Below are 22,243 nucleotides of genomic sequence, written 5' to 3'. Positions count from 1 at the left end.
TAACTTCAACATGTTTTAATGTGGAAAAGCTGCTCCTACTCCTGTTTCAGCGATAGTACATTCATCTATTTTGGTAACTGCTGGAGTTTATTTATTAAATCGATTTAATATTTTATTAAGACATTCATGAATGGGAAAATTATTATTAGCAGGATTAAATATATTTATAGCTGGAATAGGAGCTAATTTCAAGTTTGATTTAAAGAAAATTAAATTATAGTTTATTTGTGCAAAAATCTGTAATTTTTTAAGAATTTTTATTGGCGATACGGAGAGTCTCAGTTCATTTTTTGTTTGCCCGTGTGATAATACAACATTAAAACAATATGTGTGAAAATTTTCACAAAATTTCAAAATTTCCAAATATATTAAAAATTGAGTGAGATATAGGCAATCTCCGCCGTGACCTCGACAAAAAAATGTGGTTTGAGGTGAACATCGTAACTTGTCACAGAATCATCGGAAATGAAAAAATTAAATCGCATTACTTAAAGGACAAAATTCACCAGATAACGTTGTCGAAGTTTTTATTTTTACATTTTTTTTTCGATTTCTAAAGGCACTTGAAAGTCAAATTTCACTCGAATTTCGACCAAAAAACCGAGCTATTTGATAACATTGGTTTGGACACTAATACAAAACAAAAAAAATATATGGAGGGGTAGTCCTTGAACTCCTTTTTAAGAATGTAAAAAAATGTGTTGAAAATATTTAACACAGAAGCCGTTTTTTAAAAGTGAGTTTTATTTTCAGCGAAAAAAATACAAATCATGTTTAATTATTATTTTTGATTTTTTATTTTGTTTTTGATCACAACAGATTTTTATCTATAATTTTTATTAAATTAATCGAAACTAATTATCTTACTTAAAGAAAATTTAAAGAAATCGAGATGTAATTATTATCGTATAAGTTTTTTAATATAACTTATAATGATTACGGTCCCTGGTTGAAACCAGTTTTAAAAATTGGGCAAAACAACTTAGTGCACAGATAGACAAGACAGAAAAATGGAGAAAGACCACCAACTGCAAATATAATTTGAATCCCAAGCCAAAGCTTTTTTCCCTCTTCGACACTTGGTCAAAGGCGAAACTTAGTCAATGGGTACTCTTTCAGTGACTTTTGTTTAAAGTAAGTTCAATAGTAATATGATTTAGTGTTGTTTTTTCATTTGTTTGTTGAAGTAAATTTTTGGGGGCGTGCATGTGATGAGAGCATTGAAAATACATGATGCAGGTAAAAATAGTAAAACTGTCGTTACATTAAAGGCGCAAGAAAATAATCTTTTTCAACTATTACTTAGCAATGGGTGCGAAGGCTTCTTAAGTTTTCGCAGATAGGAAAATACGCATATTAGTTTTCATCCAATTAAATGGCCCTAAAGAATAGTTTAGACTAAAATACATGTTTATTTGGCTACTTATCAGATCCCACAAGAATATCATGTAATTTTTATTGAGTGTAAGTGGAAGCTATGTATATGTACATATGTACCCCAGTAAATTGACACAAAGAAAACAAAAAAAAAGGAGAAAAAAGTTAAACCATGTTCCATGTAAAATGAATCAAAACAAAAACCGAAAGACACAACTAAAAGTCCACTACTGACCTACTAAGCAGGCGCATCTCAACGCAACGCAAAGATCCCCTCCCCCACTTCTACATGCAGCCAGGCGAGTAAAGTTGTTTTTCGTCGTCTGGGTTCGTTTGCCTTCGGTACTTATCTCTGCCACCAAACAGTGGGACAAAAGCACTCTAAACTGTCAAAATAATTAATTAATTAACTAAATTGAGTGTATGTTGGCAGGATCCTGATCGGTACGATTTGGTATAAAAGCTATGTTCATAACACTCGAATTTAGTTACAAATAATAGCTTTATAGCTGTGTGCCGCAATAACTCTAACACCAAAATCCCTAATGGTTTTTGTAACACGGTCTGTATCATTGACGTGCGTGTGGCGCTGTTTTATTTTTGTTTTTTTTTTGTCTTCAAGTTTTTTTTTACAGCGCTGCTCGTTTTTTAATGTTTGTATTTTTACTCCACCATCCGACGACGACGACGTCGAATAATAAATAAGAAAAAGTTTTCCTGCAAACGCATTGTAAAAACGTCACTGCAAAAATCATAGTATTGCCTTTACAATACCCTGTTAATCTCTGGCGTGATCTTAGAAAATTATTTTTTGGATTTGGAAATGCGTAATCGGAATTTTATGTAAGTAATCATTTAAACAAAAGACCGAAAATATAGACTTATTGAATAACCCAACAAAAATGGTTAATTAATTGACATCGTACTTGGTTTTGATAAATACATTCTTGAAAGTTTATGATGGTTAGATATGATTTTGTAATTTGAATATACTCTTTAGCTTTATAAAGACACGGTATCACTCAGTTTTCGCTTGTGCCGACCGACTGCTTCTATCTCTGTCTACCCGACGTCGTGAGCTTCGGTTTTGGGGCCGGGACTGGGGCTTAGTTAGGGGCTCTTGTCATATTGCCGCAGTTGCAAACGCGAGTGCGAGTTGTGAGAACGTCTGTAACCGAAAATACACAGAAAAGAAAAAAATAAAATTGACAACCGAACTAGGCAATCTAGGTACAAGTACTAAACGCCCAAAATAATAACAACCTGAAAAACTGTTTGGTACATTAAAATATGAAATTTACTTTTCTTGGTTGCTGCAATCGTAGTATATATTTAACATTGCAAAAAGTGTATATTGTGAGTGATGCCGGACTGAAAGTCATTAATAGAAACTCAAATCTGAATATATAATCAAATTTAAAGTGGAAACATTGTCATTCTAAAGTTAAAAATCTGTTCAATATATATTTTCTGCATCTTTGTGAAGTGAGTGAAACTAAAACAATGAACGTGGTCACAAATCGAATTTGCCGATTTCAAACTAAAAAACCATTAACGGTAATTTAAAGCATAAATAATATATTTTATATTTGGTATGAAATATTGAATATAGGGTTAGGTTCAAGTTCAGTTTTTTAACATTACCATCTGAAGAGTAAATATAGTATACAATTTCATTGTTTTTTGTTTTGGTGGGACCTTAAAAGTAACAATTTATTAAAAGTAGGTTTAATATTGTGAAAAATGTCTCATTTTTTTTTGCAAGAAATACTAGGGGAATTTGTTTTCGAAAAGTATTGTGTATGCTGTAAAATGTTAATCCTGCACTATGTAGTCTTGGCCTTCTTTAAAAAAAAAATTGTTGCTTCATTTGCCATTTTTAAAATGAAAACGCCATTGCAAAATGTTCACACGTTTGCCTTAATAATCGTGCTAAAATCGATAAGCGCTTTATGCATATTAACAACTATTCACGCTGTAGAAGCTACAACACATACACAAATACGCATGTAGTGGTTTGGATGGTATAGATATTTTAACGCATGACTACGCAATCATAAGAATGACAAAAATCATAAAAAGTTTCACTTTCTTTTACCGGCTTACCTTGATTTTGTTTTGAGTTTTGTCGTTGTTTTTGGTAACCAAAGAGCGTCAAAATACAAAAATGGGAGAAAAGTTAAACGTTTTTTCTCTATGTTTTTTGGTTTTGCTTTAGCTTACCCTTTTTGGTGGCAAGTGAAATCTTGAAAACAATTTACAAATCGAAACGATAACTGAAAGCATGAATATGCATTATTGTAGCTTTAGGTGCAAGTCAAGTTTGTGGCCTAAGTCTTAAGTTTTGTGGAAGTTTCACCCTGTTAATTGCCCATAGGCAGCAGCAACTTCGTCGCCAGCTGCTGCAAGTATCAACCGAATTTGGTAAATGTAACATCCAACTTGATTTATAAATAATTCATTCTAGCTGCAATTGCCGATTGCCGAGATCAGCAACATTGTATTTAGGAAATGAAGACATAGGCAGCATCACAGATTGAAGATGTGCTTCCCTCCATCCTCCTTCTTCTCCACTTGGTTTTCCATCTCTTCGTCAGCTTCTGCTTTTCGTAGAAAGTCGCTGACATATTAAAGTGTTGCAATGCTGTCGTCGTTGCTGTTGTTGTTGTCGATGATTGGACATATTGATTTGTTCGGGCCATCTGACACTAGTGCTCCAATTATTTATTTTCTGTTTTTATTTTTTCTGCCAATGGTTTGCCAATTTCAGTTCTTCCAAGAATCATATGAGACAATTTTAATGAACCGCTTTGAGCCATCAGTAGCTGGTCTTACATTTATTTGATTGTCTCGCCTCCTGTCTTTGTTGCTGCTTTGCTTTGCTTCAGCACCCTTCCATCTGAAGCGAAAGTCATCTTGTATTCATTTATTTGTTTGCTTTCCATTTCAGGCTATACCTTTGTTGTGTGGTTGACCTGATTTAGTTTTCAAAACTCACACAGAAAATTAGTTTGAAAGTCAAAGTTAGTAAACAACATAATTTTGCGGTCTCATCCTCCCCATCTCCCACTTGAAAGCAATTTCTTCTACAAACAAAATAGCAAATTACCTAAAGTTACCAACTGTAAGTAGCTACACGAAAAGTATTGTTTTAAAAAGTGGTGACCTGATTTGTTATTCGAAACTTTGCAAAAAGAATATAATAATGTTTGAAAAATTATTGTTATGTTAATAAAGAGTGCTGCAAAAAATTTGGAAGTTAGAAAGAGCATTGATTTCATTTCACAGCTGTGCTATGTATGAATTTTAAATATCAAGTGGGAATTTACCAAAATTATTACCTAACTTTGTATTAAAAAGCTAACCATTTCGAAAATAAAACAGTTTAACACTTTCTTTTCAAGCTTCGCTATGAATCATTCCCAAATCAATAATAACTAAATGCATTTCAATTTTTTGCTGCTCTTACAAACCGGTTCGAGCCATAAGAGACAGGAACTCCGCATGGCATGGTTGGGGATTGTGCAACACAGATATCAAAAAACAGTAAAAGAAAAGGAAAGTTTGTAAGGGCCACGAACACCAAAAAAGGGGAGAGATACAATAGACGTCAGCGTCGTTAGGTCGTTGTTGTTTCGGTTGCCTCTCTTTTTCTTATACCACATGCTTCTGAAACTGCCATTGCTACTGACTGTGCCGCAATTTACTTTTACTTGAGTAACCCATTTCGCTTTTGATTACTTATGGTGTTCGAGAGCTAACCGTCGACGTTGAGAAGGAAGGAAGCAGGGGCATTGTCGATTGCGGCCAACCATTTGCAGTAGTCGCATGCAAATGCACATCGATCATCTTTGTGTCTGTCTAGTCCAAGTTGAAGTTAAAGTTTGAGTTGGCGTTGGCTCTTGTGTGAAAGTAAAACTTTAATAAAGCTGGCCCGTTTTATGTATGCCTTGGCTGTGCCTCGTCACGCTGGTGAAATAGTGTTTACCATCTAAGTGAGAGCCACAAGTTTATGAATAGACCATCTTCATATACATATATGTACATACAGATGTACATAAAACACTCAGTGAACAGTTTCCTAGTTTAAGCCATTATATTGATGCGAAATACACTTGCTTTATTCATATTTGAATTCATCGTTTTGCTTGTACTTTATATATTTTCAGGTGGATGTGTTGATTTTGATTTTTCTACTGTTTTTAGTTTTTGATCTGGCCGATGTTAGCTCAGGTTTTGGATTTGATTCAGCCAATTCATGTAGTCCCAATGGAAAAATATCTCGCCGAGGTCGAGCTCAAATGCTAGCTGCTATTCCATGTGATTTGGGAAAGCAAGCATTTTGCAATTTGCCGGGATCAGCGTATCCCTGGCACGCAGTGCGACGATTCGTTCATGAGAATCAGGGACTGATGAAGCGCATGTATGGAGATGTGCGTCATATATCAATTCTACGTGATGAAATACAAAACAATGAAGTAGATATGGATGATATGGAAGATACAGCTGAGAGGTATAGCAAAGATGGTGGCGCTCGTGGACGTAATGCCAAGTATTTAATGCATGGCCGAGAAAAAGATCGGGATAGGGAGCGAGATGATTTCGTAAGCTATAAAGGAAATGATGTTTTAATGGAGCCACATTTTCGGCCAGTTTCCGTGACAGCAGCAACGACAACCACCACAAAAGACACAACAACAACATCTGCAATTTTATCGAACAGTAATTCCACGGAAAAGCAGTCAACTTTTACAACAGCACAGCCAACCAAATCCACGAAGAATTCCACAGCCAATCCCTTACCAGCCTTGGCAGTGGCAGATCCAGAGACAAATAGCGTGTATGAAAAGCCTGACGGTAGCAGTACCACGGCTTCACCAAAGAGCGAGACTAATAAAATTGGAATTAATGATTCACTCCAATTAGGCCTACGTAATCTCACATTGGATGTCAAATCGGAAGCCATGAAACTATCATCTACAACACCCGCTTCAGAAAATGTGAAACTTCAGTCCAGCGAACACTTAATGAAGTCTAAGTCCAGCTCAACAACCACAACCTCTAAGACGCCTTTTATAGTCCGGCGTAATATAACTAGATCCACGCCACCAGTAACCACGCCCATGAGCTTCTCCTCATTTCTCTCAGCTTCCACCAGTACATCTGCAGTGTTGGGCCAACGACGTCCACTGAACACGTCAACTCCTGCTCCAATGACTTCCACCGCCAAACCGTCGCTGCTACGGGAGGGGCAACTTTTTCAAGATGCTATGAAACAGGAACCAGTGTCCATAAGTAGTAATATGCGAGGAGTGTAAGTTACGTTTGCGTTAATCAAGAAATATTGAATAATCAAATTTTTCCTTTGATATACTTAGAAATGCCTGTCCTGTTAAGGATGAGGTAGTGGCACCATTCTGGGCAAATAATACTCGTGGAGAAGTTTTAGCCCTGCTAAATCTTTATCCGTTTGAGCAGTATGTGCATTGGGAAAAGTGTACGCAAGAATTTAAGCAAATGTTCTGCCGCGATGGCTGCCGTTGTGAGCAACAATATCGATTGCATCGCCTGTTGGCTTACGATCCTCACAATGAATGCAGAGGGATCTTTTCCGATTGGTTTCGTTTCCCATCCAGTTGCATTTGCAAATGCTATAACATACCCATGGAATTTCGGGCCACTTCGCGGAGTCCCCGCTCTGAAAGTAGTTTTGATCCCAATCCCATTGAGACTGCAGAGGCACAGGTGCAAAGAGCTATCTATGAGCATGCCACAGATGATTGGTATCGTCCGCGTGATGAATTTGATTACTTTGAAGGGTAACATGCTCCAATAGTCTTTGTATTCAACAACTGTAAATTATTAACTAGAATAAATATTATTGTCAATTCTATGCGATATTGTTGCCGCATATGGAAGAGTAAAGAAAGAAATATTAGATATTTTTACAAAAACATGTGATAAACGCATCGATTTTCATCGATTTTTCATTGTTTTTTCACTTTTCTAGGCATTATTTCCGTAATGATAAATATTAATAAGTAAGACATTATGTTTTTGTATATATAGTTCAATATAATGCGAAAAAACAAACCTTTTAACAGAGCGAATGTACCTTAAAATACTTTTGAACATATTCATTGGCCGTGAGCTGCGTTTAACTGTATCTAGTTATTCTATATTTATTTATTATTTCATATTTTGTGGCCATAACATTATTTGTATTTGTAGCAACATAATAATACAGTTGTATGATTTCTAAAACAAACAATTTATTGCAAAAATCAAATGTATAAAGTTTATATCTTTGTAAGTAAATATGATAAATTAGATTTATGTAAAGTGGTTTTGCAATATAAAAGGCATAATTCATCATTACTTTCAGTTTTAAGGCTAGTGATAGAAAATTGAGTATATATATTTATATTTCTCACCATTTACTCAATAAATATTTGCTTAGTTCCGCGAATTGTCGTTTTATTGGAAATCAATAGTTGATTATTGAAACAAAATTGAATATATAACCTTAACAGTTTTTAAAGCCAAAATTAACGGTTGCCTTACAGTAGTTTTCTGTATAGACTTAAAATTATTACAAAATAAATTGCAATTGATATTGATAAGGGGCATGGTTTAGTATTGCTAATTTCTAGCAATCATGCAAATATATAAAAATATTAAAGTTTAGAACATTTTTGAGACGACAGATAACAAATGAAGAATATACATATTATATACTTAATATGTCTGGTTAGGTAAATATTTAGTTATATAAATTAGATGACGGAGAATACACAGATAAACAGTGTATAAGACACATTGAAAATACGGCGATAGAATACTTTGCGTTAATCGAAACGAATCCACGAGGTTGATTAGGATTGATTTTTTTTCTGATACGTATCAAAATACTATACAAGAAACCGATAGATTTTATAACGGTTGATTACGGTTTTTTTACGCCTAAATCCCCTACAGCTAAGCAAAACTAAAAAGGAAAAAATCCAATCCGACATTTTTAGCAATTCGAAACTGGCACCCAGAGCAGCTTATCTTGTTCTTTGTCCACAGCATCTTTTATCTGAGTGCACATATGCTTAATGCTTACGCCTGGTATTACGGCTGCAATAAATATTTTACATTCGTTTTATTGTTTAATAATTTAAAAGAGAAAATCGTTTTTATTCTTACCCGATATATACTGTTTGTAGTCGGAGCCCAGCTTCTGGGCTCTCTCGTACATTTCCTTAGCCGCCTTTGCCGAAATTTTGTCTGATCCGAAATCACGAATATCGCGAATCTGTTTGGCAGATTTAAAGCGAAGAAGCAGCACAATTGGATAAATCTGTAAGCGCTGAAGACGTTCAACTGCTGATATTGATACATCCAAGATGCAGTGGCGACGATCCTTAAAAAATTTAATTCGATAGATAATATTACAACATTAGATTATTTATGGACTTACATTTTTGCATGCGTGGCTTATCGCCTCTACTGTGGTGCATTCAAATTTATTGCCCCGACGACGATAGTCCACAAATATATTTTCCTTAAGACCCTCTTCCATTGCCTCCTGTGAACAGTCCATGGCTGTTACTTCGCATCTTTTAAAAAGATTAGAAAAGTCTATTATCAGACGATCCATTAGACATTCAGACAGCGGACCAATAATTAAAACAGGTCGTCGAATCGGAGCTGCAGATTTAAATACACAAAAAATTAATAATTGAAGGTAGTATATGGGACAAATGATCATTCGTAAGCATACAGTCTAAAAGCTCAACACGCTGATAGCTCAAAATACCACCGTCATCGTTTAAGAGGCCCAAGTCAGGGAAAAAACTAAGCTGCGTGTTACTGAAACTGGCAATTTCTGTAGAATCGCGGGATGAGCTGCGCTGGTTTTTCTTGCGGCGAAAAAACGAACGACGAGCTGAAGTGCTACCGCGTCTTGCAGTTCCCGTATCACAGTCCACCACTTCACCAGACTTTAGTTCCTCCTCAACTCTATACGTTATGCATACAAAATTACTCAATTAATTAACTGAAAGCTGATATGAACAAAAAATTTCAAATATACTTCAATTGACTTGGAATAATGCCGCATACTGTGCGATGGCCTATGGCATCTAATTTCCAGGCCCGCCAAAGACCAAAAGTTCCGTCAAAAACAGTACTATCCACGTAAAGCACCTCATCCTTTACAAAACGTAAATCAGCCTCACTCAGTTCACCAATTCGATCAAACCCCACGCGAATATAAAACGAGTCCCCGGGTTCATCTTTTATTTGTTTAAGTGCTAAAAATATATATTAAAAGGAAAATAAATGACAAATGCTAAAACAAGCAAATACTTTTGAAATTATTTGTTGCCAACTTACTGTGTAATTTGTTTTGCACAAGCATAGTGACTGTATCGGTGAGTTTGGAGATTTCATTGGCTGCCTGCTCAGCCGTTACACCACTTAGGTCGACGCCATTATATTCCAAAATTTGATCACCAATGCGTATGCCGGCATGATCCGACGGAGATCCAGCTGCCACATCATGCACATATATGCCCACCTTGTTGCCGCCGAATAGCTTAATGCCAAGATTTTTAGATTTATCCATATGCAAAGTGACATAGCGAAGAGCTAATAAGTAAAGCAAAGGTTAATATGATAAAGCAAAAGTTTAAAGTATAAAAACCTATAATTAAACTAATCGGCATAATTCGTAAAATATTTGAGTGTAATTCATTATGTTTGGACGACTGAATTTGAAATTTGAATGCATTGGGAGCCCTACCAATTATGACGAAAGTTTGTTAAATTTTAGTATTCCACAAACAAACCCTATATGTATATTTTTAGTTAGTATTGTTAAATTCAGTACGATGTCATTTTTATCATTAAATTACATACTTTCCGCCGCTACAGTTGATGATGGCGGTGGTGCCAATGCTGGCTTGGGATCCTCATCATAAACTGTAGAAGTGCCCGATGCTGTCGTTGTTGTTGTAGTGGCCGCAGATGATGGCATATCTTGGCTACTGCTGATGTCGGATTGATTTTCTAGGCTATCAGTGAAGCTCTGATCTTTTATGGACTGATGTGAGAGTGGCGCCCTTGAACCAGATGTTGACGATGATGAAGTTGTTGCAGTAGGCGCCAGCATAAGCGGCTGAATACCCGACATGGGAATAGACATGGGTATTAACATGTTACGCGCCGGTGGACGTGGTGAATTACGGGGCGTTGGAGAGCCCGAATGATTCACAGGCGATTCTGGCTCCATCTGATGCCCACTTGTACTTTCATATTCTGCCGGCGAAGGGAATTTCTCCGGATTATATTGGACGAGCATGGTGAAAGAGTCCCCACACTGGCGCAATACATTAGCGGCTATCTCCTGCGTCGCTGCTCGCATATTAATGCCACATACTTCCAAGAGTTGATCACCCACCTGGAGACCAGCACGCATCGCGGTGCTTTTGTCGGCAACAGTGGACACGAATATGCCGCCTCCATTGTTATTACACTGAATGGTGATGCCGAGAGATTTGTCGCGCTTATCGATGGTGACTCTTCTAAGGTCTCCAGGGCAGAGAAAATCCGCAGGCACATTAGAGTTCCGCTTGGAACTGCCACTGCCGCCATGGCTAAGCACCTCAACATGGACCTGGGGCATGGGAGAACCGCGTCCACTGCCGCCTCCGCCGTTTGGGTGTCCACTGCTTAAAATGTTGGCACCAAAACTCGAACTCATCAGCGACATGGGAGCTCGCTCCGAAGAGGAGGCCGACACTGAGTTAGCATTTGTCAGCGCAGCATAATGATGATCTATGGAACCCGAACTGTTTTTCACCATGCTTCCACTTTTGCTGGCCACACTCGGATTGGACGGTATGCGCAGTCTCTGGTTGTCTTTCTTACGAGGAAATGTTCCACCCTCGTAGATGACGCCACCACCGGGAGTATTCATTCCATATGGATAGTGCCCATGATTGGTCATGCTATTTTGGGCAGTAAAGTCTAAATAGGGCTGCGGATGCGGGGGATGGTAATTTTCTAAATCAGTTGGTATGCCAATGGCACCCTCTATAGGCGCTTGGGTAAGAGTTTGTGGTGGAGGTGGTGAGGGAAGAGTTAGCGGACTGGAGCGTCTCATATTACCATGTAAACCACGTAAACCATGCACATTGGGGACAAAGCTGGGAAATAGTTGAGTATGCCGATTCCCTGGGGCTTGCGTATGTGGGTGAGGTGGTGCATATATGCCTGCTCCAGTTCCTCCCATCCCCAGCATTCCAGATCCAATACTCTCACTATCACTTGGATATTTGGGCACATGCTTGACTCCTGCCTGCGCCTGTTGTGGCGCCTGTGGCATCGGCACATGACGCTTGGGATAAGCATTGTATTCGCTTATGGGTGGTGGCGGACTTTTGGTGGATAAAATAGACTCAATGGAGTTTTGTGATTTGAGCGAAATAACATCCGCAGGCTGATTGCCTCTTGCACGAAGAGGATTAAGTGGAACAAAAACTGCATTGGGATTAGTTTTGGGCAGTGGTGGAGGATGAAAAACATCGTACATTTGTTGTTTGCGTACAGGAAACTCGCCAGCTGCTGGCCCAGTGCTGCCGATTGATCCAGTTCCCATTAACATACCCGGACCTGCTCCAGGGACCACTTGTTGTTGGGCTTGCTGACCACTTGTCTTGGGTTGATAAAAATCACCGCTAGGAGTTATATTCAGTGACAGACGATGCGAGTTATGTGGCCGAGACCCATATCGATCTTGAGAAGGAATCTTAGCCCGAGCAACAAAAGGAGCAGGACGCTGTAGTAAAAGGGGCTTTTGGGGCAAGTCATCGGGTGAGCTGTAGAGCGAGTGCCGGGGATGCGAATGCTGACCCACCAAGCTGTTACCGCTGTTGTTACCTATGCTGTTGCTGGGAGGTTGGGCAAAAAGCGATGTAACTGGATTTGAATTGCGATTGGGATTGGTCTTAATTGCACTTCCATTAGCATTTCTGATGTGCGCCAGTGGTTTAGACAGTGGTGGTGGCAAAGGTGGAGGAAGCTGTTCCTGTTGTAGCTGTTGTGGCTTATCACCTACCGCCATACCCAATCCTTTTGGAGCGGCCATACTCGGTTCGGTATCATCATTATTGTCTACATTAATGGGGCCAGGTGTAAATAGAGACATTAGGGCGCGTTTCTTTTCTCCGCCCCGCACTATCGTTCCAGTAGGATTGTCGTGCGAGATATTAGTCCTTGGCCATGTGCCCATACTCTTGGATGCCGCTTCCTTTTCCTTTTTTCCCCGTTTATTGCGCTTAAAGAGATTCTCTTTACTTTTCTCTGAGCTGTTCTCGCTAAGCACAGAGTCCAACGCGGCTATGGCATCATCATGCTCCTGCTCAAAATTATCATCTGCAGTGCCTGGTTTACTTAATCTACTCAGTTTCCTTAAAAAATCGGCAATTTTGGATGGATGCTTGGACGCTGAGCCACCACCTCCTCCGTTTGCTCCACTGCCACTTCCACTAACGTGTTGCATGGAATCAATGGAATCTGTTTGCGCTGAAGAGGTTGTTGTGCGACACGGATGACCCCCTTCACCAAGTTGCACATGATCTTGCACATATTTAAGAGCAAAAATGTTGAGTGTGTCGCTTCGTGTGTCATTAATTAATTGCATTACCTCATCAATAGATTGCACGGAATCCATCGATTTATTATTGATACTTAAAATGCGGTCGCCTACGTCCAACTCAGGCTCATAGAAAGCCTTAGAATTCTGCTCTATTTTGGCTATAAATACTCCCATATCCAGTTGAAGTCCATGATTGTCAGATTTGAGTTGAACTGAATACGAATGATGCTTGCTGTGCCTAGTGCGTGATACCAGGAGCAAAATGCGTGGAGCGCACGCTCGAATCTCATCAAGGACCATACGCTTTGAAAGGGCTTGACAATCCATGTTATTGATTTTGCAAATGACATCGTTAATTTTAAGTTTGCCAAAGGCAGGTGAGCTATTTGTAACTCCACAGACAAGAGGAAGTCCTCTTTTATTACTATCATCCAGTATAATACCTAAATCACCATCATGATAATTGGCCAACTCAATCTCTAGCAGATCTTCACCTTCATAACTACTCATGAGGAAACTGCGACGCAACGCATTGTCCAATTGTTGCTGTGACTCTAATTGATCTTTCAGCAAGTCTATTTTTTTCTGGGCCTCATCCTTAAGCTTTTTAATCTTTTCACTGTCTCTGATAGCCATTAGGGAATCGGATATAGCCTTATCCCGCTCGTGACGCATTTTATCACACAATGTTTTAACGGAGTCGCGTTCTTGCACAATTTTCTCGCGCTGTGAAATAGCCCAATCTCTTACTCGTTTTGCTTCGTCGGCGTCCTGAACTGCTCGCTCCACTTCTGACAATGCTTTTTCGAGGCTTTTACGCATCTTTTCCAGCTCTTTGCTAGTATCGTCTTTGCTGCTGCTGGTAGTAAACTCCTTCGACCAAGAGCTTTCCCGCGATTTGAGCAGATCTCTCTTTTTTAATTCTGCATTGGCCAGTTGTAACGCTTTAATTTCCGTCTTAAACATTAGATCATCTTTCTTAAAGCGTTCAATTTCTTTATTAGCTATAGCCAAATCATCGGACATTTTCTGGTGTTCTTGCAAAACATTGTCCTTCTCGGATAGCAGCTGGTTAAGCTCTTCATTAAGATTGACCACATTTTTCGTCTCCTTAGAGAGCAACAGCTTCAATGTTTGGTTCTCTTCGCCACGATCGCGATAAAAATTTCTTTCTTTCTCCATTTCTATGTAAGATTTCTTATATTTTTCCCTTTCAACCGCTACCATATTGCGCTCCTTCTTAACCTCGGCTAATTTCTCCGAACAACTACCGTCACAGGGCGACGATTTGTTATAATAATACATGGCATTGCCGCTGCCGCCAGTTGGAGCCGTTGACTGAGCATTAGTATTTCCATTCTGTTGTTGCTGACTTTCCATAAGCCTTAGTTTTTGCTTTAATCGGACACTCTCCGCCGCTATATCTGTGTATTTGTTACGATCAGCTACGATCACCTCTTGGTAGAGATTCAACTGAGTAGCCAACTCATCACACCGTCGCTCTGTGTCTGAGTGCTGGTGTCGAAGTGTAGTCAGCTCGAGTACAGCCGACTCATATTGCGATTGGAGCAATTCATATTTCTTGCCCTGTCCTGGAACAGGAACACCCACTCCTACGCCAACACTGGTGTTGGATACCTTATTTGGCCCATTGTTGTTGGCCATGTTGGCGGCTGTTGTGCTGCCACTGGAATTCGATGGTGGACGAAGAGTGCTATCGTAACCCACATACTCTGAGCTTTCTTCTACAATGAGAAAAATTTTTTTTAGCATCTAAGACAACTGCCAGTTATTTATTTTATATGAACTCACCTTCCTGACTGCTGGTGCTGGTCAAAGAAAGATCTCCGGATGCCATTTTTGCCATTACAACATATTTCTTAGGATTTCTGTAAAAAGGAACTAAATTTGATCAAGAAAATAAAGATATTTTGTTATACTTAATTTCTTATGTCCTTAATACATTATAGAAATTTAACGCTTGCAAAGGGTAGACAGTTTCCAAATTGATCAAATGATGATAAATTTGGTGAGACTGTAAAATGATTTAATTAAACGATCGGGTCGTAAAGTCAATATATAATATATTAAACAAAAACACACACGCATACAAACACAGAAAATGCACAAGGTAAAGGAAAATGCAACAACTTTCACAATAATTATTGTGAAGTCAGCAATTTTCACAATTGAACAAATAAAACTTAAATGCAAGAAACCTAAATTCACTTTTCGATTTTAAAATACCCTTTAAAAGTTTCCAAGTTAAATTCATAGACAAAACTGTAATAGTTTCTCAAAGATAAGCTTATCTATGCTAAACTGCAATTTACCTCCATATGAATACAATTCGTGATTCCTATCTAGGTTTAGCAATGTATATATTTGCATGCATTTAAATTTTAAAAATATGCCTTTTCATTCCATAGCCATTATAGGGTATAAAAATACACACAAACAGAGATAAAATATAAAACGAAGGAGAAATGGCAAATGGAAGAAACCAAGCTTTCAAATATGTAAGCGCTGCAAAAATTGTGGTAATTAAGAAAAAAAAGTAAAAGAGCAGAGACTAAAGTAAAGAATTAATTGAAGCGTAAATTATTAGAAACCAGACATACATAAGTACAAACGAGTGTGAATTTTGTTGGATGAATGGTAGCCAAACAAGTTGGTAGAGATACAACACAAATTATATAAACTAACTAAATAAAGAGGAAAATGCACCAGCGACGGTTTCCTAAACAAACCATGTTTACCTTAGGCTTACCTTTTAATCAGCACAGCTGGAGCTAAAAGTAAATCCAAAATTGTTCGACTTTCATCTGTGTATGCGTCCAAATAGCGATCCAAACCAACACCCGGAAGTTTCGAGGTGGAGGGTCAAGAGGAGGTGGAAAAAAAAGGTCGAAAAACGGCGAAAACACACTCAAATTAGATAAAAACAGTTCAAGAAACTGCGAACCACTCCATGCCACAAAAAGATGACAAACTTGCACCGAACAAAAACTATATTACTAATGAACAAAATATAAAAAAAAAAAATAATAATAAAATGTAGCAATCGCCTTCTTTTTGTCTTGAGTCTCTCGAATTCGCCACTGCTCTACTGAATTCGCTCTATTACGAATTCGCTCAGCTATTACGAAGAAACTCGCTTTGTAATCATGAAGAAATTCGCTTTGCAATCACGAAGAAATTCGCCGCAGTTTTCATTCAAAAAATTTTGGAATTTAAAGAAATTAAAGCAAAGTAAATTTTACAAATTGTACCAATATTATAAAAAAAGTAAAAAAAGAAACAATCAACAACATTTCACAAAGTAGTGTCAAACAACTTCTATAATAAAAGTCTAGTGTCGTTGTCATGATGGTGGGATTTGATATATTATAGATCTTTTGCACATCTTTACAAATTTTAATTTTATTTTAATATGCGTTATATTTCCTATATATTTTCGATTTGAATTTAAAAAATTTAAGTAGTAAGATAAGATAACACATGAAACTTTGAATTTCACAAAGTAGTGTCAAACAACTTCTATAATAAAAGTCTAGTGTCGTTGTCATGATGGTGGGATTTGATATATTATAGATCTTTTGCACATCTTTACAAATTTTAATTTTATTTTAATATGCGTTATATTTCCTATATATTTTCGATTTGAATTTAAAAAATTTAAGTAGTAAGATAAGATAACACATGAAACTTTGAATGCTAAATTTGTATAAAAGCCACTTGAAGTTTTTAAAGTATGTATGTATGTTGTTTATACAACACAAGTTGATACAACATAAAAATAATATTAATTATTTATTTGTTGCACAAATTGCATTAATTAATGAATTTTCTTTTAAATTTAACTTTTATATTATAGTTTTGTGTATTGTCAAATTCTAAGGTACCCAAAAATTTTAATATCAAATATTTCAAATCCATTACAACAATATATAGTGGGTATGCGTTATTGAATACCATTTATACACTATATCCTTGTTGGGGGGTCCATTTTAAAATCATTTATTTCCTTAATAATTTTTCTTGAATAAGTTTCGTTTTCCAAATAACAAGTTTCATTCCAGTAGCTTTCCAACTGATGAGGTGGGGTTAATACAGATCAAGAATAAGAGGTTAAATAAAAGGATGAAATTTTAAGGGTAGATATATATGATGATACTTTGTTAAAATATGGAAAAAATCTAATTTATAATAAAACACAAAAATTTTCAAAATTACAATGTGTGTAAGCTACACACTATAGTTGATTATGCAGATATCTAAAGCTTTATTCTTGCTTTCATTAGCCTTGACTTCTCCCCATCCCCCAATATAAAGTGTCATGTGACACTTTTTTCGTTCGTAAATCGTAAATGTGTATTTCTAATTGTTACTTGTTTTGCTTTTTCCAATTTTCTGCTCGTCTCTGTATTAGCATGCAATACCTAAATTGTAGTTAAATTGAGAAATGTGATAGCCGACCACTGTATGCATTTCAAAAATATATTTTTGAAAGGCAAAATAATTTACATTTGAGAATTATACCATTATACCTAAAATGTTTACCTACATATAACACATAAGGAAGAATAACCCATTTCTGGTTAAATGAGTTTGTAAAAGTTCTGAATTAGCGTAATTAAAATAAAGGATGTATACATCAAACCATCAATAAAACCATTTATCCTGTCTGCATGTCCTCAAGGATATGCAACAAGCCGCCTAAAAGTTTGCTACCTTTTTTAGTTCTCGTTGAGCAGTCGAACAACATACATCAAGGAAAAACCTAACGGAAAAGCGAAATGAAAATGTGGTAATGTGTTTGTTTGTGTGTGTGTAGTAGACCTCGTGATTTGTTTACCTGTCAAAATAATAAATATATATAAACTACAATGTATTTTTGTTGTTGCCGTTGTCGTTGCACATTGGGCCAGAGTCTGACAGTTTGCAAGCATGTTAGCGGGAATAAAACATTATTTTTATTTTTCGAATCCGATCACGGTTTTATCCCAACATATATAACACCTATATATAATATTTGCTCTTTGCATAATTTTAGGCTCATTTTTTTTTTAAATTTTGCGGCAATAGATCGTGTTATGAAAAAATAATTTCATACTTTGTTGGTGATTTTAGTTCTAAAGTCCGATTAAATAGCAATGTACTTTACAAAGAATCCAGGCCATTGTCATTGCCATTGTCACTAAAATTTTTAAAATTATTGATTTGATGTCGCCAATGTATGCACTTTTAAGTTGATATATTTTACATTTAGCAACTTTATGCAAAAAAAAAAGAAAGAATTGTGGCCCAATGTGCGCTCGCATTGGCATTTTTGGAGATATGGTTTGTCTGGCCCTTGATACTATAGGTCTCATGGCCGCACTTAAACAAAAAAAATGGCAGTGAAGTGTATAATAATTTAACGAGAACGACCCTGAACTCATCGAAATAAGGAAATAAAAAATCCAATTCATTTAGCCTGAGTTTTACAAATAAAAATGTTTCTCACTCATATCTCTGATTTATTACTCAAACCATAATAGAAAAACTGTAAATCATAATATCAATAATTACGTCCTTATCTTCTGCCCAGCACAGGTCCTTATTTAAACAATAACGAGTAAGCCATTATGTACACGGCTTTCATTCGAATTCAGCAACAGCACCAACAATGCAATGTCTCAAGATTTAGTTGCATTTTTAATCAATTTAAATTAATGGGACAAACGAAGCCGAAAGTAACTCTTGTTAAGCAAATGCAGGAGCCAGCTAGATTTTTTATAAGGCCACACAAATCAGAACCCCGCACAAAACCAAATTCATCTTCAACCAATAAAGAGGATTTTCGCATCTATCAGCAGAATATTGATTTAGATGCATTTTTTGGCGAAGAACAGAAATATGAAAAAGTTTCGGATGTTTGTCTGGTTAATGATCATTTTATTTTGGTGAAAATGCCGCCAATGACCAAGGAGCCCACGCCAAATTTAGCTGGTTCAAGTGCTAATGCTGCTTCCAAAAAGTCCAAGTTACCAAGATGTTTTAAATGCAGTCGCTCGAGCCGTATATCGCCAATTACAGAAGACGAAGAAAAGTTGCCCCAAATATCAACTAAAATACCAAACTGGACGTTAAAGGATCAGGAGGAAATTGAGGTATTCGATTCCAGGACACGTATAACAATATCTTATGATGAACAACAACCCCTTAAAATCGATGCATTGCAGTCTACAACTCATGTTATTAATCGTGCTCCAGCGCATTGGTTTTTCTGGCCTTTTCGACGGCGATTTGTGTCCAAATCTAAGCCCCAGTTGGCAGCTATTCATAAAACCTATTTTGTAAAATGGACCAAACCTCCAAAAACACAATGGCATGGTTACGGAGTGGATAAATTAAAAAATTATGAGCTACGACGTTGTCGTTCCTCAATTTTTTAGATACAGAAAGCATATTGGTCTATATATTTTGTATGCTTAGATTATAAAAATGTAACCTATAAAGAAACAAACAAAAATAGTTAGCTTTTAAATTGTATTCCTTAGTTCGTACAACATACGTTTAGCTCTTTAAGTAATGTAGCCAGAAATAAATTGACGCTGTCAAGTACACAAGTCAAACAATCAATTTCCGCATTTAAAACAAGTCCACAAATAAGACATGTTGAGGCAGTGCAGATAAAGTATAAAAACTTTCCTGCAGTTTTTTACTTACTTTTTCAATGGAATTTGCATGCGTCCATGAGGCTGGCGCATACCATGAAGAAGGCTTCATTAGCTACTTCATGTGTTCGGAAATGTCGGGCAATGTCGTTCGTTACTCCCTAGCCACCGCTAGGGATGCACTGCAGCTAATTAGAGTAAAGGAGCCCAGACCCTACGAAAAATATACAACAGTTTTACGATAAAAGCCCAACAACAACCACAGTTTAGTTCTATCAAATGAATAACTCTCTTTGGCAGTTGGAAGAGAAGTTGAAGGGAAGCAGTTTCGGGGACGACTACAAGCCCCGTGCGCCACAATATACATACATATATACATAATAGCAAAAGGAAAAAAATAAAATTAAAACCGTCACGCCAGGCGTCAGCGTAGCAAAGGCAATCGCGGTAAAAACAAAGCACCAGCACCAAAAAGTCAGCCCAAAAGGAGCTGAAGCTCAACTCTGGAGTCGGAGCAACTCACTGAGGCAGCGGGGTCATAATAAACCATTAATATGCAGGCGGCCTGTGACTGAGTATGGCCTAAACCTGACGATAAGACCAAACTGCGTTTCGGTGTATCAAAAATCGAACTGTGTTTGTATCAGCTATAACTATTGTTCTCCCTTATGATTGCCCTTCACTGTACGTGTATTTGTCATTAATTATAATGTCGGCATAAAAGGCGAACACATTAGGCGATAGGCATTGGTCAAATGTTGAATTAGATGGCTTAGACTACTAATATGGAATGGGGGAATAAGGTTTAACAAAAGGTAGCTGTAGCACATACTGCTACTATTAAAGTCGCCAAAATAAATATCCCAGTCGAAAGGTATTATTTCCGACCTTATAAAGTATTTATATTATTGATCGGTATTAACAATGGAGTCGGTCAAGCCTCATCAGTTTATTTAAACGCCTAGATCACGGATACTACAAAAGCCAGAACCATAAAATTTGTTGACTTTCGAATGGCTTTTTTGACTCCAGAGGGAATCTATATATTTTTAAACCTTAACATTTTGGCAATATGCTATCTAAAAGCATTATTATACAATTTTAACAATATTTGGTCAAAGATAGAACGGCAAAATAATTTTTATAGCTTACCCTTCTTATTTTAATTTCTTTGACCTCTTTTAATTAGTAAAAAGTAGCGTAACGGTTCCACTTCATTTGGTGTATCATTTTTTGCACTTCTCTTGGACCAAATAAAATCCAAACAGAAACCGAAACACAGACAGAAGACACTTGCAGGGATAGGTTGCCAAAAGGAAGCTCGCTGGCAACTTGGGCAAAAGGAGCAACAAAATAGAATTTGCCTCCAATTCCCGCAAAGCATTCCAAATCGATTACGAGTTATTTTAAGATCAAATAGACAGGCACAGAGAAAGAAAACGAGAAAAGGAAAGAGACAGAGTCAATGTGTTGACAATTGTCTAGTTGGCACCGACAGCGCAACGACCTTCGATCAGTCCAGGGGATACAACCAATCATCGTTAATGATGGCAATGTCCTTGTGCGCACTGAAATTTTGACAAATCAATTTGTGAGCTAACAGCATGCTGGACAACTCGAAAAAGTCGGTGACGATGTAGTCAGTGGGATAGCTGTAACATCGGAAGACTGTCGCTGTGACTCAGTATGAGTAGTTTATACCCAAAACCGAAATATTTGTCAACAGACTGTTGGGTTCAAAAAAAATTTGTTTCTGCAAATATGAACTCTAACAAAAATTTTTCATAATATTCTAAAATATATAAAAGTTAATTGCATGAATATCAAATAAATTTTGTTGCAAATTATCTAATTACTAGGCGATTATCCTTGACTTATAGTTTACTTATTCGCAAAGAGAACTCCTCATTAGGAGCGGATTATCACAGTCCAAAGTACATATACACAGAAACATCCATACATAAGTACATACGCTCGTACCTGACTTCATTTTAAATTTTTACCTGAGTTTGACTTAGGCAAAACTAAAAGCTAAGCCTTTCTCCGCGTTATTCCTAACTCTTGCCACTTTGGGTTAACAGCAAAAGGGTTTGTGTCCTGGCTGAGGGTCGTTTCCTGCGCATGCCTCGAAGCATGACAGCAAATAAAACTTTATGGTATATCATAAAATTTGTTTGAAATGTGAAACAGACATGATTCTGTTTTTGGTTCTGAATGCTTCCTGACAAAGGATTATTTCCGAAACCAGCTAATCCTACTTCTCACCGACATCGTAGTTTGTTTGTCTTGTCTATTGCAAATCCTCGGACCGAAAGTAAACTCCTGGAAAAGACATTTTATTCGCAAATCTCCTTTAGCAAAGCCAAATATTTGAGGTTTTGCGCTGCTTATGCTAGAAGTGACGCCTGATGCTGCTACAGAATTTTATTTTATTGGACTTTCAGAAACGACGGCAACAGGTAGATCGGCAAATTGCAATTAATAAAACAAAATAAATTCGAATTTCGTCGAGGTAGGGACTTGAAGATTACTATTTTCCTATGATTTTTGATGCCCA

At 37.1% G+C, this 22,243-nt stretch overlaps 3 protein-coding genes across 4 annotated transcripts; 2 read left to right on the top strand and 1 right to left on the bottom strand.

Annotated features, from left to right (window-relative positions):
• The first annotated feature begins 5,496 nt into the window (after nt 1–5,496).
• LOC6646602 (protein spaetzle 4) lies at nt 5,497–7,350 on the top strand. Its single transcript, XM_002069186.4, has 2 exons — nt 5,497–6,691; nt 6,756–7,350. The coding sequence occupies exons 1-2, from the start codon at nt 5,679–5,681 to the stop codon at nt 7,198–7,200; spliced, it is 1,458 nt and encodes a 485-aa protein (XP_002069222.4). The 5' UTR covers nt 5,497–5,678; the 3' UTR covers nt 7,201–7,350.
• Nucleotides 7,351–7,629: 279 nt separating this feature from the next.
• LOC6646586 (disks large homolog 5) lies at nt 7,630–16,122 on the bottom strand. Of its 2 annotated transcripts, none has more exons than XM_047010551.1 (9): nt 15,795–16,122; nt 14,837–14,926; nt 10,285–14,769; nt 9,760–10,014; nt 9,458–9,677; nt 9,146–9,384; nt 8,843–9,072; nt 8,569–8,785; nt 7,630–8,499 (listed from the first exon to the last, which is right to left on the bottom strand). In XM_047010551.1, exons 2-9 carry the CDS (start codon nt 14,889–14,891, stop codon nt 8,396–8,398), a joined length of 5,805 nt encoding a protein of 1,934 aa, XP_046866507.1. In that variant the 5' UTR covers nt 14,892–14,926; nt 15,795–16,122; the 3' UTR covers nt 7,630–8,395. The 2 variants fall into 2 exon arrangements, with proteins under 2 accessions (XP_046866507.1, XP_002069223.3); XM_002069187.4 differs by having other exon boundaries at nt 14,837–14,913.
• A 2,391-nt stretch (nt 16,123–18,513) lies between these two features.
• LOC6646626 lies at nt 18,514–19,580 on the top strand. The gene has a single exon (XM_002069188.4). It carries the CDS (start codon nt 18,655–18,657, stop codon nt 19,462–19,464), a length of 810 nt encoding a protein of 269 aa, XP_002069224.4. The 5' UTR covers nt 18,514–18,654; the 3' UTR covers nt 19,465–19,580.
• Nucleotides 19,581–22,243: the final 2,663 nt, after the last annotated feature.

The sequence above is a fragment of the Drosophila willistoni genome (genome assembly GCF_018902025.1).
Source record: "Drosophila willistoni isolate 14030-0811.24 chromosome 2R unlocalized genomic scaffold, UCI_dwil_1.1 Seg167, whole genome shotgun sequence".
Lineage (NCBI taxonomy): Eukaryota > Metazoa > Arthropoda > Insecta > Diptera > Drosophilidae > Drosophila > Drosophila willistoni.
This window is presented reverse-complemented; position numbering and strand designations above follow the sequence as displayed.